The following is an 18,964-nucleotide window of genomic DNA, read 5'->3' on the forward strand; positions in this document are numbered from 1 at the left end:
TTAATAATTTTAAAAATAAATTTAAAATTAAATTAATAATTATTTTTTATATAAAAAATATTATTTATTTAAAAAATAATTTAAATTTTTATTTTTAAATAATATATTTAAATATTAATTAAATAAACGCGTTAACGCGTTTACGCGTTTTAATTATTAAAAAAATTTAATTATATTATAATTTAAACGTATTAATTAAATTAATTATATTTTATATAAATAATAAAACTCGTATATTTAAATCGTAATATAATTAAATTTTTTTAATAATTAAAACGTTAATAATTTTAAAAAATAAAATTAAAAATTTATTAATAAAAAAAAAATAATTAAATTAATTTAAATTAATAATACGTTTTTAATATTTTTAAAAAATTTTATAATTTAATTAATTAAAATTTATTATAATTAAAAAAATATAATTAAAAATAAATTTATTAATTTAAATTTATTAAAATAAAATTATATAATATAATTTTAATAAAAATTAATTTTTTAAAATAAATAATTTTAAATATATATATTTTTAAAAAAATTAAAATTAATATAATTTAAATTTTAATTTTTAAATATTTATATTATATATTTATATTATATTTTTTATTTTTATTTTTATTTTTATTTTTATTTTTATTTTAATTTAAATAATATTTTTAAATATATTTTATATAATTATAATAATTTAATTAATATAATAAAATATTTATAAAAAATATAATAATAAATATAATTATATTATATAAAAAATTATTATATAAAAAATTAATTTAATTAATAAATTTTTATTTTTTTTTAATAATTAATTTTATATAATAATAATTAATTTAAAATAATTTAAATTAATTATAAAATTTATTTTTTTAAAAAAAAATCTAATCCCCGATAACTTAATAACCATCGCTCAATGCATAAATATGCGTAAAAACAATCGTACCTTTACATATGTACATATATGTCTTTTCTTTTTTCGTCTACCACCCCCGGGGCTTACGCAACAAAAAACCGCGTTATTTCGTTCTGAGCCCTGTGCACCTCCGTAAGCTGCGGTACTCGGCTACTACGCAATTAGGCAAGGCCCGATAGCGGGAGAGTCGACATGTCACTTCTGTGATTCGACCCCGAGTTTAAGTTGACATCTACGTATTTACTACTACTTCACACATATTACTTCACAAATCACATCTCACGATGTTAGATGCTTTTGGTTGAAGGCAATTGATTCCCATTGATGTTTGGTTATCAAAATATCATCAAGTCCTGCTTCATTTTATGAGCATTGAACTTGACGATGCCTTCCCCTGACTGAACATGTCATTACTCCGCCATTTCCAACACGGTTGTCCCCATTTCAAACACGTTTGAGCCCATGCCCATGCCCATGGCCATAACCATACTCTCATTCCCCAGATAAAGTTGTTTGTTCGGGTGGTTGGGGTTGGGGTTTCAAGTGATAAACCCGGCGGATAGTTCATCTCTCTAGGTAGAGGTGATGATGTTGATGGTGAGAGTCGTCCACCAATATACCTCCCTGATAGTGGGTAGGTATATCCCCAAAAAATAAAACATGGTAGTTGAGAATGCTTCGTTCAACTCCTTTTCTGTAAACTCATGCTTCCATCATATTCATAATTCCTTTCGTTCCATACAATATTCATTCCATACAATTTGAAACAAGGCTTGTTCGCCTAGAAAACATCGATGTCATGTGGACATCTAATGTTGCTGACACAAAGACAGAGACAACTCTTCAGTAGTTGTTGAAGAGTTCGAGGTCGATGTCTGAATCAACGTCGCAGGACCAGTCGTCATCTTCCTCTTCGCTCATGTAGTCGTCCATGTCTTCGTCCATGTCATTGTTCGTGTTTTTGTTCTTGTCTTCATCCGATTCCTCAAGGGAATCTTTGACGTCAGATTCGTCAGATTCGTCGGAAAGTGGGAATAGGCTTCTCCACCAAGTCTCATATTCTTCTCTCTCTTCTTCGGTGAGCTTTTCCAGCACCACCTCTGCAGGGTATGGCATCGGCCCTGACACGTTGATCTGTTCACCGGAGAGTGGAAGCTCTTTGCACATAGGGCAGTTGATGTGGTCTTCTTCGTTGTAGAGGTTGTCACGGTCCACCAGCACGAAGGTAGTGCGGCGGAAGTTCTCTAGGAGTTTGTTCATGGCCTCCTTTTCTTCTTTCGCGCGGGTCTCCAGCAGCTCAGCCATGTGTTCGGCGAGCTGGGGCCACAGGCGCGTGTCGGCCGGGTCGTAGATGGGTTGGGTGACTGATGCGGTCTTCTCCATCAGACCCAATATGTATTGATAGTCTGTTACTCGTCGTGCTGCGAGGTGAAGGGAATTCTCGTAATTATTCCTGCTGATAAGTCTGCGCGCCTTATTCATGCGATTGTCGGCAACCATGGTGTTCAGTTGCTTGTAGTGGTGGCACAACAGGCAGTGTTCTTTGTGGGGGCTCGCGACGTTGGCGTATTCGTCCCAGTCAGAGTCATTGGTAATAGTAGAAGTAGGGTTGACTGATTTGCTTGATTCGCTCTCTTCGACTTGTTTCGCTTTGGATGCAGTGTGTTTGTTCTTAGGAGTTTTTGGAGATTTAGGAGATTTAGTTTTCTTCGGAGTTGTAGGTTTGGTAGGTGTTTGTGGCTTTTTTGTAGACTGCTTGTTCTCCTGCGTTCGTCGGGGCGAATTGCTAATCTTGGTCGGGCGGCGTAGGTGGCCTTGAGATGGTGTGTGGTAGACTTCTGATATGGGCGATCTTGGGCGAGTCGCGGCTTGCGCTGTAGGCGAGTGGATAATGTCATCGTTGGCGTACGGGCCAGGGATGATGGCGCTGGTTGTTGTGGTTGTTGGTCGACGTGGACTGCGGTTTGATGCGCCGTCTTGAACCTCTTCAGGGAGGCTATTATAGTCACACGGATCCATGTTTGTTGGTAGTCTGTTCTTTATGTCTTCGCTCAGGAAACTTCGCACTTGGTCATCTAGACGCAAGTGTCGATGAGAGCTGATGTGGGCGAATCGGTATGGGTTACCGATGGGTGCGTCGATTCGCTTGTAAATGCTGTCCCAAACTCGACGTCTGGTCTGGTAGTCATAGTGGAGGATGTTTTTATTGTATTGTGCCATGATGAAGAGCTTCTCGACCTCCGGTGATACAGTTTCGCGCAGCTTTTTGCATACTGCTGCGAACTTGTCTGATAGGGTTTGGAAGGGATCATGCTCCGTAGTGAAGATCTGCTTCAGGAGCTCATGATGATGATCCATAGCATCAAGCACAGTTACAAGACGCCTGCCAGTGAGCAACGTGTAGGATGGTGCCACAGGTTGCGGTGCGTGTGTTGTGAAGAAGGCGTGGGCAGTGATTGAGTCGCCCGATGGCCTGGTGATAGATGCCATGATGGGTGCCATGATATCGTCACAAGAAGGGTTGTTGTAAACGATGTTGTTGAGAGAACTCTGTAGTAAGAGTCTAGTAGTAGAATAATAGTGTGAGAGTTTGAGATTCGTTGAATCGATGAAGTTTTGTTTGAGCACTGAGTGTCAGATTGCTTGATGGTCAAGATATCTTGTCACTCTTCTGTGTGTGTATGTGCGTGTGTGTGTTTTATGAGGAAAGAATTCCTGGTTTTCCGGGGAGCTGGGGGTATTTATAGGCAAGCATCGACAATTAAGTTTGGTATCTATCACCAAGGGCGATCTAGAGTACGGTGGATTTATACCTTGGGTGATGAACTCAATCTTAGAGTCATCTGGTTTGGCTTTGAGAACTCGTCGACCAGCTGGTACTGGGGACGCTTCAGGCCAGTTTAGAGCCATATTATAAGTTTGAGGATACTAGATTTCCAACCTCTTAACGCCTCAAAGTTGTGATGAGTGTGGGGATCGCGTCGTGGCGTCAACGTTGTAACGTTAATAGCTGAGATGGGATGACATCTGACAGCCGTCGCGGGAATGTCATAACCGTACACCTAAATAGAAACGTACCTACGAAGGTTTCGAGAACTGTAAATTATGTGGAGGGAAAGATTGTGCGGTATGTTAAACGCCAAAACCTTATGGGAAGTTAAAAGTACTGAAAGGGGGACGGGGATGAGAGAAGCAGAATGATAAGAACCGTCTTTAGACTACCAACTAACAAGGAGATAGAATGGATTGGTTTTGTTGATTCCATTAACCTTACCCGTGAAAAGTTGATTTCTATTGAGGAATGTTTAAAGCCGGGGTCTGTTAACAATGGCTTTGTTGATGAGATCTCCAGAGGCGTCAGAGACATCATACCCACAGTATACCAATCTTAATTAAGATTTCCCATTGTGTCCACAGAGATACCCAATGATCACCGAGGTACCTAGGTTCTTGACATGCCAATGTGAATTCTATTCTCTTATAACTACTAACTAAAGGCCGGTGTATGTAAACCACGTTTTAGTCTCTGTGTCATATGTCAAGTTTGAATGTGTGGGGGTGCCGCCCTTAATACTTCCAGTCTCTATATTTCCTACAGCGGGAGATCCATTAGTTCGATGTAATTTATTCTCACCTGCAAGAACAGTGAAATTTGCTAAGGGGATCTCGTATCCGTTACGGACGGTGGTGGTCGGGATACCGAAGAATGAGGCGTCAACCTTTTCGTGGCTAATATATAGCTCGTAATACCCACGGTAATATAATTCTTGCCACTGGAGCTCAGCATTTGCAGCTGTCAACCTTTCCGAATAAGACATGGCGGCGTCTAACGTGACGTTCTGTCCGGCCGGGGATGGGGAGCTCACAGCAGATCCAGCAAACTCAACACCCATTGATCCAGATCCAGTGGCCGAATCGTAAGGATGCTCGTCAAGCCACACGAGGTCAGATACCCAGGAAGCATGAGAGTCTCCGGCGAGGAACACATTATTTCCTATGTTGTTCTCGTAGATGACGTGAAACGTGCGGTTGCGATTAGCTTGGTATCCATCCCATTGGTCGTAATTGTAGGGGAGGTCTGCGCCTGTGCTAGCGCTCGAATTAATTCGGCTGAAGACGATCTGATTAGGTACCTATGACGCGCCAGGTAGCTCCTCGAGTCGAACTCTCACGCAACGTACGATAAAACCACGCTTCTTGTCGCGGACCCATCAGGGTCCGGCTAGCATCGTTGTAAATTTCGCCCAAGTATTCGGTATTCCAATACACATCAGTGATTGCTCGATCATACTGCCGAGTATCTAACATGACAAGATCGAATAAATTGCCGAATTTAAATTTACGCCATATCCGTAAATTGTCGTCCATGTCAACTTGTCGAATAGGCACTGAGGTCGCTATCAGTAAAAGCATATAGCCATCATATCACATCGAAAACCCACTCCATTCGAAATATGCTCTGACAGCATTCATCTTCCGTTGATCAACTGATACGCCACCATCCATTATGAATGACTCCTCAGTATTGTTCATGTGAGATGAACCGCTACGCCAGGTGTTATCAGCCACCTCTTCCACGAAATATGGTTAGTAATAAACGCCACACACGCTCGGACGGGGCTAACCTACCATGGTCATCCCATACAGCTATCCAGGGGAAGTTCTGATGGCTCGCTAGCAAATCCAGATCAGTTCTGTATGTGGCGATACGCTTTCGGTAATCATAGAGACTATGATAGTTATATTAGATGATCTGGTACGGTATGTCTTCGGGGATTGCGTACGTGAGTATCTCCCGGTCTGGAAGTGGAATTCGATCGTAAGAATTACCCCATCCGTATTCGCCATTAGCGTACTCGTATATGTAGTCACCAAGATGGATCACGTAGTCGACGGAGTCCTTCCTAACCGGATTACCGTACGCATTGAAGAAACCAAACGCTACATTCTCAAGTTAGTCCCTAAATTTTACTAATCAAGTCTTTTAATGGAAACTGACGATAATTGCTGCAGGAGTACACAGCAAGTCTCACGGGTTCTGAGACTTTGTCGTTGGAAGAGGGAATCGTCTTGGTACGGCCGATAGGGGAGCTGTTGTTAGAATTACACACATTGAATTGATAGTCTAACAAAACGGTTAGTAGATTTTCATGTTAACATTTCTTGCTACGTACAGTACGTGGTAGAAGGCTTTAATTTCTTAGCTTCAACCTGAAACGGCCATTAGTATATCGTTGGGAATTTTCGAGAGCAAGCATATTTGCCTTGATAGTGTAGTCGATATCAGAACTAGTATATGCTCTGCCAGAATTGATAACATGGTCGAATGATTTCGAAGTGCTGATTTTCCAATCAACGCAGATCGGAGAGTTGCTCTTTGCGACATACTGCTCAGTCGAATGATCGTAGAGTGGGACGTAGCCTGAGACAGTAACATTACTCTCATTATTATCACTACTTGGTGCAGCCCTCGTCCACAGGATGACGCTATCGTCGTAGGGATCACCGGAAGCAATGCCATGAGTGAAATTCAACTGGTTTGGATCCTGAGGAGAGCTACCGTAGGTCCGTTTAGCCACCTTGCTAATCGATATACCTAGCGACGCATGATGCTTTGAGGGAGAATCGTAGTTGAGGTTGCCAGTGAAGGCTGCCGAAGCAATACCGGCGAAGGCCAAGCACAAATGTAAGCCACGGGCCATGCTGAGTTGGCTATGCGGTGACCGTATTCCTCAACATTCGCTTGAATGAGACATGGACATAGCTTTCCTTTATATTCTTGCCCATGGTGCTCAAATACTACATAACTACCTAGGTAGGTATCGTATCGGGATATGTTCGCCATGTGCATACACCACTGGATGTAATGTAGTAGGTAACATAAGAGGGGAAAACTGAGAGTAATCATCGTACCCGTGATTGGATACAGCTCTAGAAGGAAGAGCGCCAATCACTTGGCTCGCGGTGCATTCCGGCTTTCAATGCATACATGATCCAGCTTGACGATCCCCTAAAAGGGAGCAGGCCGGTAGGAAATATCTTCCGACGAATATTCCCAAGTACCTGTAGGCCTATGGTAAAGCCTCAAAACGTGCTGAGATTGGTTGTGCTCATTGGACTGTTGCACCTGGGTTGTCTGAGCTGGTCTGCAGCTGCACGTGCGGAAGATTCCACTTTAATGAATGCAGTCCCAAGGAGCTGGGTATGTGTATTAGTAGTTCCTCATAGTCGGCACCTCATCCACTTGGGTAAGATAACACGAGATATGCGCCTCATATGTGAGATTCAATGAAGTTGTAGAGCTGGGAACGAATTGAAGGTCCCTCTGAAAATGGTATGAAGTTTTAACCTTTGAGGTTACCTTTCGCTTACGGCTTTCAAGGCTCGACGTTATGCTTATGATGAGGTCAGTGTCTCTTCCGCACAGTGTGGCAGCTGTATGAATTTACGGCCTAGGAATGGCCCGTGCTACTACCTACGTAAAGGTTAAAGCCACTAATAAGCGGCAGATCGAATCCTAAATTACGTCCTATCTTATTCCGATGCTACCTAGTTTCTTTTTTTTTCGTTTGAATACTTCGTACTTAAACTTTCTTTAATTGTTACCTTCAACCCCCTACCCACCTAAGCACCTGGTCAAGGTGTTTCCACAAATCTCGTTACAAACTTCAGGGCTTCTAACTTACAGGGAAATCAAAATGCCACAGACGACAAACTGCAGGAGTTGACCATTCCTATCGGTCGAGGATTAAGACATCTGCGCCGCCAATCCCCGTGGCGTGAGGTTACAGAGGACCGGCCCGGAACTAACCTATCAACGTGAACCTCAGGGTAGCACGGGGATTAGCTCGAGGATCTGCTGTATCTTACATAGCTGCATTGCTAACCAAGATGGCAAGATTGTTTCGTGCGCCTGCAGTCTTTTTACAAGCTTTAACCTTAGAGGCCTTACCTACCTCGATACCTAGCACCTGCCTACTGGAGAATCCTGGGATCTTATCTCTTGGGAGGAGCAAGTCTCTGTAGGCTAGGTCGAACTCGATATAGCCATTACGTAGTTATTTGTTATTATCATTGGTTTGGCCGAGTCTCTTAATTGACAACTTCAAATGTCTCAATGTTCTGGTAGTTTTTGTTGTTGAATTTTTAATGTTTTTTTTTTACTCTTCATTCTAACTACTTTTCTCGCTCTCCTACGAAATATCATCCTCTACCGCACGTACCTAAGTATAACTTATCTACCACATTGCTTTCTGTGTATACTACGCAGTCAATATCGCTCGGCTGAGAAGTAGAACGCCACGATTCCACCGCTCGGTTTAAAAGTTTATGAAAAATGACGGCGGAGGAAAAGACAGTCGACAAGGGACAAGAAGACCCTGGCTTCTTTGAAAGAGATGTTGGAATGGGCGACGATGTTCAATCATCTCTAGACGATGCCGAGGACATTCTGGCTCTTCAGGATTTGGACCCTGCGCTCAATGCGAAAATGCACCTTGTCAATAACGTGAGACTAATTTCATGAGCGTCTATGGTGGCTCACGGTCGGCTTATTAACGTCCATATATCAGGCGATTGACGAGATTGGTTGGACTAACTACCATTGGAAACTATTCGTCTTGAACGGTTTTGGGTAAGAATAATGTTCAATTCAAACAGTCACCGAATGCTCACGCGACCTTACGTGACCCCATAGATACGCCGTCGATTCTTTAGTTCTCTTGCTACAGAGTAACATTGCAGGTCCAGCCTTCAAGGAGTTTGGCGAAGTCGGTTATGCCAACGCCCAAACAATTGCAACTTACGTCGGAATGCTTCTAGGAGCCCTCTTTTGGGGCATGAGCGCTGACATCATAGGCCGGCGTTGGGCATTCAACATATCTCTCTTCATCTCTTCTGTAGCGACTGTCGTCTCTGGTGCGGCTCCGAACTGGGCCTCCTTAGGATTTTTCACTGCTATGGTCGGATTTGGTGCCGGCGGCAATCTTATCCTGGATACCACCGTCTTTCTCGAGTACCTCCCTAGTAACAAGCAATGGGCGTTGACTTTCTTGGCCTGCTGGTGGGGTATCGGTCAAGCCGTCACTGGATTCATCTGCTGGGGCTTCTTGGGTGAGTTTCTCCTATAATTATGGAGTTATTTTTCGGACTTCTCATGGATGTGTACAGTCCCGTCCCAGTGGAACTGCGAGTCAGCCGACAACTGCCCGAGGGACTCCAATGAAGGTTGGCGATATGTCATGTATACTTCCGGTGCCCTCGTCTTCGCCATGTCCATCGCGCGTGTCACTGTCGTCCGGCTACAAGAAACCCCGAAATACCGCCTAGGTACAGGAGAAGACGCTGAATTGGTTGAGACGCTACATTCAATCGCAAAGAGGTATAATCGTAAGTGTACGCTGACTTTGGAAAAATTGGAGGCTTGCGGGACGGTCCGGACCGCCCATAGCGAGAACCGTTATTCACTCTCCGAGAGCTTCGTACATCTCTCCGGACTTTTCGCCACGAGGAAAATCGGCCTCTCAACTATACTCATCTGGTTCTCCTGGACGCTGATCGGATTAGCGTATGTTTCGTCAAACTAATATCCAAAGAGAGAAGCTAACGGTTTTGCCCTGGTAGCTACCCTCTTTTCTACGTCTTCCTTAAGTATGTGTGAACGCGCTCTATGTTATGGGGTCTTATATCTCATATTATCATAGCTCGTATCTTGCTAGTCGCGGGGCGACTGCCGGTGTTGGCACTTTCGACACATGGCGCAATTATACCCTCACCAACGTCTCTGGTATATTTGGACCAGTTTTAGCGGCGTGGATGTGCAATATCAAAGTCCTCGGCCGAAAGTATACTATGGTAATAGGCGCTCTAATAACCATGGTTTTCTTCTTTGCCTATACTGCTGTCTCAACATCGGCACAGAATGTTGGATTCAGTTGTGCTATCGCATTCTGTATCAACATCTACTACGGAACATTATACGCTGTGAGTATAACCTAGAACTATTCTTCTACTAGATCTTAAGTGAAAAGGGGTGATTATGAGACGACTGATAAGGCTCCTAATTGCTTTCTGGACTTAAGAAATGGCAATTACTAACATTCGCTATTGTAGTACACACCCGAAGTGCTTCCAAGCGCCCATCGAGCTACAGGAAATGGTATTGCAGTTGGCTGCAATCGCATCATGGGTATTATCTCCGCTGTAGTAGACAGTACTGCTAATACTGGATCCGTGGCCCCGATCTATATCTGCGCAGCGCTGTTCTTGGCAATGGCAATTGTCAGTGCGGTCTTCCCCTTTGAGCCATATGGACGAAGGAGCTCGTAGTCTTTACGAGCTGTTGTCTGTATAACCTACTTAACTAAGCTGCAGCATCACACAGCCTCCTGGAACTCCCTACACTACAGCCGCACTCGGGTTTAAGGCTTACTTCTAAACGACGTACAATAATGAGGGAAATACAGAACTGGCTAGGTACCTACCTGTTTCGTGGCTGAGATGTGGCAGGGTGTATTTGAAATACTAGCACCAGGCTTCAACCTTCACCTTCAGTTGTTAGTGGCTAGCTTGGCAGGCCCTATTGACGAAAGTCGTGGTTATTGGTATCATCCCATCAAGTTGGCTACGGCATTTACTATTTGATACCCAGTTCAAATTTTCATAACAATATACGATACCCATCTCATCTGTTCCAATGATAACTCGTGAACCTTTGTTGTTTAAACAGTGTTTGCCACGTTTATCATCCCCTTAACTGACAGAAATAGCGAACCAGAGACTAGGCAGACTTGCACTCTCGAAAGTAATAGTCATCCCCTTATCTGATGCAAAGTTGCGGGAGCTACGATGCGGGGTGCACCGTAGGGGTGTATTACACCTTCTCTCAGAAACGACACATGCATGCATGGACTAGTCCCAACCCCCGCAAAATACCTATCTACCTTATATATTTAAAATGTGAAGGATCTACAAGAGCTCAGGTAGTTTCCCGGTCAATTTTCATGATTCTATTTGGAAGGTGCATGACGAAATGGTTGGTAGTACACGCAAGCGGTCTTCATGCAGCTTTCCGAAGCTGTACCACCATAACCTGACCATAACCACATCCCTCAATCGAGATGTTCGTTCAATCTTTAGCTAACAATAATTGATGCGGCATGATACCAGCACAACATATCTAGAAAGCCTCACTAAAAGGAGATCATATAACATATCCAAGATTGACGATGTTAAATCGCGATACATCACAGAGCCATCCCATGCGATTGGCGAGGGGGATTTGGCCCCCAGTGTCCCGCCCATCGGCTGAAAAAACGACCAGGGTACGATGGCATAAGCATACTCTTATACCATGGCGAGCGAGGCTGAGTACGCAAGAAAAAAAAATTACTTAAAGGTTCATACTCAATATTTTTGATACCATATGGCTCCCTTTATGGCATTAGCTGCCTGATCTACAGTAGTCGACTTTCTAATAGACCACTGACGCGATGGAGAACCAACAAGCGACGGAGAAGAAACCATCCGGGGGGGAGGCGTCGATGAAAGAAATTTGGGATGAGGCAGCCAAGGCGTTCAAGGAGATATGTGGCGAATCGTTGCAGAGAGGCGATATAACGGGATTTCATGATGTGCAGATGAAGATTGAGGGCATCAGCAAGGTATCATATGGAGTCGATGACGCAGAACAGAGAGACAAGTGGGATAAGGCCAAGAGTGTGGGACTCGACTCGCTTCAGTACCTAAAATTGCTTGTCGGTGTTGCTTCCCAGGCTTCTTCGGTTGTATGTTGGATTTTCAAGCTTGTCTCGATGGTTGCTGACGCTTCTAGATCCCCATTCCTGCCTCGGCTGCTAACATCGCTAGCAGTGCCCTATGCTTCGTTTTTGATATTCCCCAGGCTATCAAAGGTTACAACGACGCCATCAATCAGGTCTTTGGTGAGGTATCTTCAGCGCTCTCCCAATTCCACATCTACACGTCGATACAAAACATCAACCCCGAGCTCATTCAGAGAATCCATCTTGTCATGGTTAGCTTCGTCAAGCTCTGCGCTCACGTCGTCAACTATCGCCAAGGCCGCAAACGGGACCGCCTCTTGCGACAGATCAAGTCTATTTTCGACGACGACTCAGGCTTGGGCGATGAGATGACTAAATTCAAGCAGGCATTGCAGCAGCAGCGTGACGTTGAAGGAACCGTCACGCTCGCGGTGGTGGTCAAGACACAGCAGGACGTTGCGATGGTCCTGGAGCAATCGGTCATTTTTGGAAAGACGGTCGACGAGACTCACCAATTAGTACAGGAGACCCAGAAGGACGTGCAATCCTTCAAGGACGACGCTAACCGCAGCAAGACGCTCATCAAGATCCGCGACGCACTCGGCGTTTGGGCAACGGTGCGACTCGATACTAACACCACGCAGACATGCACCGATATCTACGAAAGGTGCCACAACCGCACAGGATCCTGGATCTGGATGCACGATGCTTACACCGCATGGACAGTGCCCAACAAAGATAAGAAAACATCGCACATTCTCATCTTGTCCGGACCCCCGTCGTCGGGTAAGACCTCTGCGAGTGCTCTTATTACAAAGCGCCTGGAGGAGCAAAAGGGGCGGACATATGTGGCGCATTACTTCTTTCCCCCTAGCACCAAAAAGTCTGACGACGAGAAAACTTCCCCCGTGCACTCAGCCTTAAAGTACATGGCGTTCCAGATCGCCCGCGTCGACGTCACCGTACAAAAACCGCTCGGCAAAGTGTGCGATATTGGGCCCGGCGTATTTCGTCGCTCGACGAGTCTCGAGACTCTGGATGCACTATGGGGGGAACTTAAAATTGGGACACCTGGGTTGGGCACCACATATTACCTCGTATTCGATGGGCTCGAGAATCTGCCCGACAAGCAGACCGAGATTCTACTCAAGTTCGTTTTTGGCTCCAAGCTAGCTCAGGAGTCCGCTGGGCGCGTGCGCATTCTGGTGAGTGGGACGGACGACTACTTCGTCAGCAGGGCGGGAGGTGCCAATACTAGTAGCGCACTAAGAATCCGGATGGAGGAGCACAACAGACCGGATATGCGCATCATCGTCGATGAGGAGCTCACCAAGCGGGGCTTGCTAGAACACGCGAAGTCCGGCTCCGAGCAACAGAGAGCGCGGGACAAAATCATCGAAAAGTTGCCGCAGAGTGTTAACGGAAGTTATTCCCACTTGAAATTTGCACTCGAAGACGTAGTCCGCCTGCTGAGTACACGCACTGCGGCTCGGGAACTTGATCGTTTGCTAGACCAACCGATAAGCAGCCACGAAGCAGCCATCAAGAATCTTCAACGGTCGCTAACAGCGGAGGAGATCGGCGAGCTGAACGAGCTGTTGAAATGGGTATTGTTTTGCAACGAGCCTATGACGTTGGACCAGCTCGAGGCCGCGATGGTGAGTGCTCCTGTCTGGGCCTGATCGCGTAGAGTTAACTAACAGCATAAAGTACCTCTACTCCGGCACGGAGTCTCTCGCGTCGCTACAGTTCATCGTCAAGAACAAATACTCCGCCGTACTAAAGCTAGAAAAAGGCTATGTATATGGTCAAGATGGTGTCAAGGACTATCTGCAAAAAGATAAAGACATCTCGGACAAATCGTCACACTCCAAAGGCCGTTCCACTATTAGTATGACCATCACTATCAACAACGTGGATCAGGAACTCTGTGGGCATTTCCTTTGGGACCTTGCTCACAAGGCGATCCGGGACAAGTTCAAATTTGACTTCGACGCGGGCTCTCCCAACAGTGCCCTACACAGTAGCAACCAAGCCGCCATTAGAGTAGATGAGTTCGAGGCTCATCACACTATTGTTACTCGCGCATTCGAGTACCTGGACAGAGAGTGTAAGGATCAGACCAGGGCGATCGGGAATTACTTAGTCGGTTGGTTGCCGCACCACCTGGGCCGGCTGCGCGAGCTTGAGGACGAGGAAAAGGGGGCCTTAACACCGGGCGAGCAAATGGAGATTGGTCAAAACTTATACAAGTTGTTCAAGGATAGAAAGGTGTTTTTACGCCACAAGACAAGTTTCGAGGAGACGATATGGTATGTTGAGGAGATGGAGGGATTGCAGAAATGGCTTATGGACTCGGCTGTTGTGCGAAGGCTGGACAAGAAGTGGCGAGACGAAGTGCGACTACCTATTAGCCCAACACGGAGCTTTATGAAGGAATTCGTGAAAGTGGTCGTCGAAGCTCTACTCAGGGAGAGGTGCTGGGACGTCGAGTACGCTTATTTTTGGATAAGGGAGTTTATGGGGCTGGTGAGTCTCTGCAAATCCAATCAATGACCTTTGTATAAATGCATTGACCATTCTCCGGGACAGGACAAAAAGCTTCAGCAGACACCCGAACGTCTCGAAGTTGACGAGGAAAAGTCGTCTGGACCTACCGGCTTCTCCTCTGTCCACGACTCTGATGAAATTGACTGGGAAGGCTTGAGCGCCTGGTGCCAGAACTTCCTGGGACTTCCGGACGCAGAGCTAAACTCACTGTGGTACGAGCGCCTCGCTGAAACTTTGTCCACGCAGAGCTGCAAGGCCTGCACAGTCTTGTCACTTTACGAGCGTGCTATCGAAATGGGAAATCCTAGCTGGCTATGTCATCGTGGCTTGGGGAAAACGCACTTTACTGAGCGCCGAATACAGAAGGCCGTCGCGCATGGGGAGCTGGCGTTGAAAGAGGCGGAACAAGAGGGTGCTACACCCAAGCCAAAAGCAAAGGATATTGTGGAGTTGCATCTACTCTTGGGCTTATATTTATACGAGGCGAACAACATGCAGAAGGCGGCAGAGCACTACTTATTTGCGTGCGAGAGCGAGGTCCCAGTACAGGCCAGGGAGGGACAGCTAGGTTATCTGAAAGCTGGACTAAATGTCCCAGATGCAGAAGCAAAACGGCAATTGTTAAAAAGCATATTAGTCAAGGGGGTTGGAAAGGGAACGATGGCTAGCGTCCTAAAGATGATTGCGCGAAACGCCGAGCACGATATTGTCGTCTCCAAGATGTTCACCGTGGCGAAGGATGATACAGACCTCTTCAGGGGAATCATACGCGCCATGAAAACAGCGACGGAGATGCCCGCGCCGAGTGAAGACGACACCGGAGAGATAACCGAAGACAGTATCTTCGCTGACAACGAGGCCCGCGGAGTGCTCCTCTATGATCAGGGAGTCGCGGCGTATACGTACATGTCGTCTGACGACACTAAGGCCGTTGGCGAGGCCCTGCAGCTATGGAAGAAGAGTCGCGACCTGCTCTCGAACGTTGGCGGGCGCAACGCCCTCATCGCACGACAGGACGCCACCGCAGCGCTAGCAAAACATTACTTCCAAGAAATGATAGACGGGAACCATCTGGACCATACCGATGAGTTGATTAGGCTGACAGTGGCAGAGATAGATGTTCTTGTCTACTACGACGACGCGGCTGGGTTCTTGGGCACGGTGTATGCATTACAGGGCAAGATGGAACAGGCTAGAGATGTACTTGTGGGGCGGATGAGGCAAGCATTCCGGATCCTCTTAGATGATATACCTGAGAACGATGCGTACGGTTTCGCGATCATAATAAAGACGTTGGAGCACTGCCAGGACTTCGCGAACGCGGCCTTTGCCCTATCATTGGGTATTCCGGACATCATTACCGACGCGCTATTCTTCGATACCAAGGACATTGTAAGGGACGACGTAGACAAGGAACGGCTGTCAGATATGGTCAATAAGTTGGCAGGAGAAACGGTGCAGATTGCCAAAGCCCAGATTCCGGACGCCTCACAGCAAATGCGACGCATTGAAGCTGCGAAAGCGCATGTCGATTCTCTCATAGCCTCCACACAGGCCAAATCCAACGCAGAAACCAACCGTGACTGCAGCGAGGCCGAAGGATCGGAAATCCAAGACAACCAAGGCAAATTAACCACTTCAGATCCTGAGAGAACCTCTGCGCTCAACCTCCTTCGCTCGCGACTATCTGCCCTGCAGCAGGGATACTCGCCCGAAACGGACTCCCAGTGGGGTTGGAGCTGCGACGGGCGCACTATAGACGGCAAACACTGCGAGAACAAGACTAGCTTTGAGCGCGAGATGTACCACTGCATATACTGCACAAGCCGGGACTTCTGTGGCGACTGTCTCGCGCGGTTGCGCGCTCGCAACTCTGGCGCAGGCATCACAGCGTGCAGCGCAGAGCATCGGTGGTTGCGAATCCCACATTGGGGAGACGCTATGTACGTCGGGCCGAAGGCGGAGAGCGTGCGAATGCCGAAGGGAGTGAGACCTACGAAAGACGACGAGAGGATTTTAGAGGTTTTTTATGGCGAGGATGGTGGTGAAGAGATCGCGGTGGAGGCATGGAAAGAGGCGTTGGCCCAAGAATGGGGCATATCCCTCGAGGAGATCAGGAAGGAGATTTCTAGGCAAGCCACGCCCAACGGGGACGAGCAGGGTGAAAAGAAGAATGAGGGATAAACGGGCGTGGGGGAGAACAAGTCGCGTTGGAGCAGCTTGGGAACTCGCTGTAAAATGTTGTTCCTCTTTCAACGGTCGCACAGGCACTTTGGAAATCAACAGTCGCGGGATTTTATGATATCCTTGAAGTCTAACGATAATATACTTCAAGGGAGCTCGTTCACAATATTCCTCAATTACCAGCCAGTCGACGACTGGCTTTTGTTCCTCTAGAGTATTTGTAAAATTGCATCGTCCTCTTTATAAAATGCAATGGTTCTAAGGAGCCCTCTGGTGAGTGAATACATATGGTCGTGACGCGTGTTGAATATTACTTAAGCATTTCAATAGATTAAGTCAAAATATATGCACAAATATCCCACATCGACATTCTTTGACTAATACTTGCAGCATTAGTTGTAATGGTTGTTATAAGTTGACAGGCCTTGTAATAGTGGTCTTGAACGATGGACTAATATCCCCCCTCATGACTCCGACCGGGTTACCACACTCTGCAAAGGGGTAAAACTATCTTCGGTTTCAGGGATCTTGAGATCAAATTCCGTAGTGCGTCTGATACGTAGGGGTTTTGGTTTGTACTCAGGTTGTACCATCTCGACTGGCGGCTTTCTGCGTTTAAGAAAGTTGGGCAGAAGCCAAGCAAGAACTGGCCGAACAGTGGGAAAGCAGCAACACATGACAGCAACGTTTATCTCAATGCTTGCCCAAACGCTGACATCGACATAGGTCCCTGTCGAAAAACACGTTAGTAACCAAAAAGAAACCTCTTGTCTTAATGCAATGGTAGAGACGTACAAGTCAGACTGCTGGACTCGGTGACCAGCATGGAACCAATGCGTAGACCACTTGCGACTATAACGAAACCACCCAAGATAAAAAGGCTACTGATGGCAGCTTTGGAACGCCAACTAAGCTGAAGACGCCATACCTCGCGCACTTCGACGAAGAGGATTAGCATGTATTCTTCGAGTAACGAGTCTGCGGGATTTCAGGATGCCTAAGGCCTCCTAACCCCTGAGACAAGCTAATGAAACCACATACCAGGTAGGCCTAACAAGCAAACATCGGTAATCATATTAGGTATGCCGTTACCGACGCAGAACCATTTCGTATTAATACACTTGGATGGTATATCGACGTCCCAGAAGCCGTGGATAGGCTGACAAGTGAAGATAGTTGCAACTACGAGACCGATACCCCACCCAACGACGCAGAAAGACAGTATCGCGGTACTAACACGAATGAACCGCGTAGGAAATAGCTGCCGATATAGCATTATAATGGACAACTTAATTAGAGAAAAGCCGGTGCCGTAGAACATCCCCGAGGCGAAACTGATCTTGAGGACCTTGCGCCGGTTGGAGATTGTCACGGGTTGAATCTCTCCTATTCTTGCCTCTGCAGAAGTAGTTGGGGATTAGCATGGTAATACCAAGAAAATACTGGAGTCTTCATTAAAAAACATACCCTCTATTACTATCAGACCTACAGCCCATGCGCAGATGAATCCACCAATGGCGAGATAATCGCTTATGATGAATTTCGACCCTTTGATACGCCTAGAAGCGAGACGCATCGCCAGTGCTATGAAGGCCAGCACCATACAAGGGACGATGGCGCCGATAGTTCGGTCCAGAGAGCCATTGGCGATGTTGACATCGAGATATCGTCGTCGTAACTGTACCGCATCCATCTTCTCTCGTTTCAGGGGTTGACAATAGAGCCGAAGTAGCTAGAGAGGAACCGTCGTGGTCGATGTGTGGACATATATCATCTAGAAACGAACTGCGTCAACACTGGCTCTTGCTGACTAGGAGGCAACTCGGCCTTTGTCCTTCTAAACGGAGCACAGCGGCCTCGGCACCTTGGAAGAAGCTTAGGAAGCTGTCTAAGACCTATCAGTACACAATCCTCAAAGCTCAGAGCTAGGCAATGAAAGGTACCTCCTCATGTTGGATTGAGAGCTAGGAGATTTTTCCCATCCTAGTCTAGGTAGGTAAATTCGACTTAAAGACCATTCACGGAATAGGAAGAAACTGAGATTCATTCTTTGTTATATTTTTGTCGTATAAAGTATCACTGAGGGTTCGAAGCCGATCGGGACTCCAACAATCCAGTCTGACGATTGCGACGAAAAGGGGTTACATTTTTGCCCCTCGAGGTTCCTTTGTCTGACCAACACGTCGACTTGTTAGCTGGCTTCGGTCAGCTTTCGAGTACTCAATTATAGGCGATCTTTTCTTACACTTGCCATCCTGATCGCTGAGATAGTCTAAGTTCTCCAAGATCTTGAATCTAGGGGGTGGCTAGGTACAGCATTCCAGGGTACCATTCACTGGTATTTTTGAACCGCCTTTCCCCTTTCCATTTCGGTGTATATCTTCAATCAGCCAGCTGAATAACTTAATAAGCTCGCAGATTATTAACTTCTGGTCTACTTTCATTGTTTTAGCCATTCCAAAGATATCAGCTACCGAATACTTTTATCTATATCTATAATACCCAGCTTATGATTGGTAGTATTCAAACAGTATCCCCTAAAGCT

The 18,964-nt window shown here is 45.9% G+C and overlaps 5 protein-coding genes across 5 annotated transcripts; 2 read left to right on the plus strand and 3 right to left on the minus strand.

The window, feature by feature from the left end:
• Window positions 1–1,147: 1,147 nt before the first annotated feature.
• On the minus strand, window positions 1,148–3,169 carry F4807DRAFT_444286 (uncharacterized protein). Its single transcript, XM_047999643.1, has one exon. The coding sequence runs from the start codon at window positions 3,122–3,124 to the stop codon at window positions 1,748–1,750; it is 1,377 nt and encodes a 458-aa protein (XP_047849557.1). The 5' UTR covers window positions 3,125–3,169; the 3' UTR covers window positions 1,148–1,747.
• A 1,226-nt stretch (window positions 3,170–4,395) lies between these two features.
• F4807DRAFT_454185 (PhoD-like phosphatase-domain-containing protein) lies at window positions 4,396–6,606 on the minus strand (the record flags this gene model as incomplete). The annotated part of the gene is made up of 7 exons (XM_048000545.1): window positions 4,396–4,982; window positions 5,038–5,292; window positions 5,347–5,475; window positions 5,534–5,634; window positions 5,689–5,845; window positions 5,904–6,029; window positions 6,123–6,606. 7 exons carry the CDS (start codon window positions 6,604–6,606, stop codon window positions 4,396–4,398), a joined length of 1,839 nt encoding a protein of 612 aa, XP_047849558.1.
• Window positions 6,607–8,240: 1,634 nt separating this feature from the next.
• F4807DRAFT_454186 (MFS general substrate transporter) lies at window positions 8,241–10,231 on the plus strand (the record flags this gene model as incomplete). Its single annotated transcript, XM_048000546.1, has 7 exons — window positions 8,241–8,411; window positions 8,476–8,537; window positions 8,601–9,016; window positions 9,074–9,470; window positions 9,527–9,553; window positions 9,607–9,886; window positions 10,016–10,231. 7 exons carry the CDS (start codon window positions 8,241–8,243, stop codon window positions 10,229–10,231), a joined length of 1,569 nt encoding a protein of 522 aa, XP_047849559.1.
• A 682-nt stretch (window positions 10,232–10,913) lies between these two features.
• Window positions 10,914–16,693, plus strand: F4807DRAFT_444317 (uncharacterized protein). The gene is made up of 4 exons (XM_047999644.1): window positions 10,914–11,688; window positions 11,736–13,343; window positions 13,396–14,214; window positions 14,278–16,693. The coding sequence occupies exons 1-4, from the start codon at window positions 11,395–11,397 to the stop codon at window positions 16,417–16,419; spliced, it is 4,863 nt and encodes a 1,620-aa protein (XP_047849560.1). The 5' UTR covers window positions 10,914–11,394; the 3' UTR covers window positions 16,420–16,693.
• Window positions 16,694–16,883: 190 nt separating this feature from the next.
• Window positions 16,884–18,112, minus strand: F4807DRAFT_465010 (uncharacterized protein; the record flags this gene model as incomplete). Its single annotated transcript, XM_048002224.1, has 4 exons — window positions 16,884–17,149; window positions 17,215–17,397; window positions 17,461–17,817; window positions 17,887–18,112. The coding sequence occupies 4 exons, from the start codon at window positions 18,110–18,112 to the stop codon at window positions 16,884–16,886; spliced, it is 1,032 nt and encodes a 343-aa protein (XP_047849561.1).
• Window positions 18,113–18,964: the final 852 nt, after the last annotated feature.

This window comes from Annulohypoxylon truncatum (assembly GCF_022578515.1).
Source record: "Annulohypoxylon truncatum strain CBS 140777 unplaced genomic scaffold F4807scaffold_47, whole genome shotgun sequence".
NCBI lineage: Eukaryota > Fungi > Ascomycota > Sordariomycetes > Xylariales > Hypoxylaceae > Annulohypoxylon > Annulohypoxylon truncatum.